At 38.5% G+C, this 3148-nt stretch overlaps 1 protein-coding gene across 1 annotated transcript; it reads left to right on the top strand.

The window, feature by feature from the left end:
* Positions 1-246: 246 nt before the first annotated feature.
* Positions 247-2060, top strand: LOC104601182 (DNA sliding clamp PCNA). The gene is made up of 4 exons (XM_010264426.2): positions 247-729; positions 998-1150; positions 1262-1359; positions 1626-2060. The coding sequence occupies exons 1-4, from the start codon at positions 411-413 to the stop codon at positions 1848-1850; spliced, it is 795 nt and encodes a 264-aa protein (XP_010262728.1). The 5' UTR covers positions 247-410; the 3' UTR covers positions 1851-2060.
* The last annotated feature ends 1088 nt before the right edge of the window (positions 2061-3148 follow it).

Genomic DNA, 3148 nt, shown 5'->3' with positions numbered 1-3148 from the left:
TTTGGATTAAGTTGGATTGGGTTAGGATTGGAGATATTTAGTTAGGATTGGGTAGATCAGGTTGAAAAATTAGGGTTAAGATTAAGGTTGGAGGTTTAGAACTTAGGATTGATCTCAACTCGACCTAACCCGGCCCTACTCGATGATCGAGCCTAAGTTATCAAATGTGGCGGGAAAAGCCATTATTTCCCGCCAATTGTCAGTTTAAGTATTGAGCACTCTTGTATGATTGTATCGACTATCGACGGACTGGCTAAGCCGCCATAACATAAATACAAATCGCCCGCATTTTCTCCTTTACCTCTCATTCTCTCATCCTTTTACCCCTCCCTCCCTTCATTTTCCCTTTTCTCTCGACCCCTACAATTCCCTTCTTTCCGCAGCAGACTTAAGTACAGGAGGATTAGAAGATGTTGGAGCTCAGATTGGTGCAGGGGAGTCTGCTGAAGAAGGTCCTCGAAGCGATCAAAGACCTCGTAAACGATGCCAACTTCGACTGCTCGGCCACCGGATTCTCCCTCCAGGCCATGGATTCCAGCCATGTCGCTCTGGTGGCACTCCTCCTCAGATCGGAGGGCTTCGAACACTACCGCTGCGATCGGAATCTCTCCATGGGGATGAACCTCAACAACATGTCCAAGATGCTAAAGTGCGCCGGTAACGACGATATCATCACCATCAAGGCCGACGACGGTAGCGACACCGTCACTTTCATGTTCGAAAGCCCTAGTAAGTTTCACCTTTTTTGTCTGTCTTCTAATTTGCTTTTTAGTAGCCTAGCATGGGAAGATCCTGATGGGGAAAAATAAATAAATTATTTATATTATTTGAAGGGTGATTTTGCCCTTTTTTTCAATATCTTTCATCCCTCTTAACAGCCTTCAAGCATCTGAGGGGCAACAAATGTGCAGAGATTTTATGTGTAGTCTTTTCAAGTATACAATTCTACTAATTGATATGGATTTCTCGCTTTCCGTTATAACACTCGACTAAAAAGATCAAGATAAGATTGCCGATTTCGAGATGAAGCTGATGGACATCGACAGCGAGCATCTGGGAATCCCCGAAGCGGAATATCAGGCCATCGTTCGTATGCCGTCATCCGAGTTCGCAAGGATTTGCAAGGATCTCAGTAGCATTGGGGATACTGGTAATATTGGTTTTTCTTTCACCAGTATAATCATTTGGGTTGTATAAATTTGAATTTCCCTTTTAGCCTTTATGTTCAAAACTCAATTATGGGGTTGTGGGGTGGTGGCAGTTGTAATCTCCGTGACGAAGGAAGGCGTGAAATTCTCCACAAGAGGTGATATTGGGACTGCAAATGTAGTTTGTCGCCAGAATACAACTGTAGATAAGGTACGTTCTCGAATCTCTTTTTTCAACCTAAAGAGTTCTGCTCTGCAAAAGCAGGGTTCAAGAATTTTCCATTGATGACAGTGAATCTTAGTTAATAAGATTCCAAAGTCTGGTTTTTTAGATTCAGTTCAGTTGTTCTTGAAGAATGGGATTTTGTTTGCTGATTGAGTCCAAAAGACTGGTGCTTTAATTTATCTAGTTTTACAATTAACTAATGGATGATTTATGCATGCCGATTTTTTTTTTTCTGGGGTGAATTGTTACAGCCAGAGGAAGCTACCGTTATAGAGATGCAGGAGCCAGTATCTTTAACGTTTGCACTGAGGTACATGAACTCCTTTACCAAGGCAACTCCATTATCAGGCACGGTCACCATCAGCTTGTCTTCTGATCTTCCCATTGTGGTCGAATATAAGATTGCTGAGATGGGCTACATAAGGTTCTATTTGGCTCCCAAGATTGAAGACGAGGAGGAAGAGAGCAAACCTTGAGATTGATGGATCCGATTCATAATCCCACATAATCTGTTCTTTTAATCTTTTCTTGATCCTCCATTGAGTATGTTCTTTCATTTTAATTGAAGGTTGTTCTCTGTCAACAATCTTCTAACAGTTGCTAGGATTTTAACAATTTTTACTAGTGCATGTAGTTGTTTACCAATCTTGTAAGTTAGGTGGGTTAAATGTTTGTGGATTTCCAAATATTGATTTTAACAATCAATCGTTGATAATCTGTTACCAATAGATTAGAATAATACATGGAGTGAATTCATTTAGTTTGAAGCTTTTGTTACCAATTACCCAAAAAATAAGCTTATCTGCTTATGTTACCGTTTTTTCTTCAATAAACACTTCTCTTGTCATTTGAAATGAAAGTTCAAAGCATTTCCTACGATGAGTTCTTTATTATACAAAAAGGGTTAGGTCAATTCAAGAGCTTGCTTACCAATGGATTCTCCCAGCTGGGTCCGGATCTCCTGAAAGCAAAAAGCGTGCCAACACCCGGGAGAGCACTGCTTTCAACCTGTTGGTAAAATGGTAACATCACATCTGCCTCATATGTTAAATTCATGGGGATATGTTCCTGATGTGTTGGTAGATGCTATTTGCTGTATTCTCTTATCCATGGTGAAGCCCATACTCCACTTTTTATATTTTTCATAAATCTATTTTGTAGAAATTGATAACAATTGAAGTTGGCAAAATCTATTATACATTTTATGAAAATTGTTGTAAGATTATTAAAATGTGAATGTAACTAGTGATAAAACAATACCTCACTGATGACTATCAAAAATGACATTATTAACATTGCTAAAGTCTTTACTGTGATTGGTTCAAATTTTGATGTACTTAAAATGTTGAGAAAATTCCCTGCACTTTAGGTTTAGTACACTGGACTTTAAAATGTGACAATTCATTGTCCAAATTTTCAAAATGTGTCAATTTGTTGTTAATTAACCATTAAGTGGCATTTAAAAAGACAAAATACCCCTTAAGTGTCATCTAATTCTCTTTATCAATCATCTAAACATTGATAAAAAAATGAATACTGTCAAATCCTTGCTTCTTCTATTCAAGAAAGTTAGGGTTACGTCTCAATGGGCATTCTGGTGACCCGAGCTTTCTTGAATAGAAGAGGTAAGGATTTGAGACTATTCATTTTTATCAACCCTTGGATGGTTGATAAATAATTAGATGACACTCAAAGGGCATGTGTCTTTTTAAATGTCATTTAACATTTGGTTAGTGGGCTGGTTAACGGTAGATACTAGATTGGCATGTTTTGA

The sequence above is a fragment of the Nelumbo nucifera genome, chromosome 2, assembly GCF_055504915.1.
Source record: "Nelumbo nucifera cultivar China Antique chromosome 2, China Antique-T2T, whole genome shotgun sequence".
NCBI classification, from domain to species: Eukaryota; Viridiplantae; Streptophyta; class Magnoliopsida; order Proteales; family Nelumbonaceae; genus Nelumbo; species Nelumbo nucifera.
Note: the sequence above shows the minus strand (reverse complement) of the source record. Positions and strands in the feature narration are given on the sequence as shown.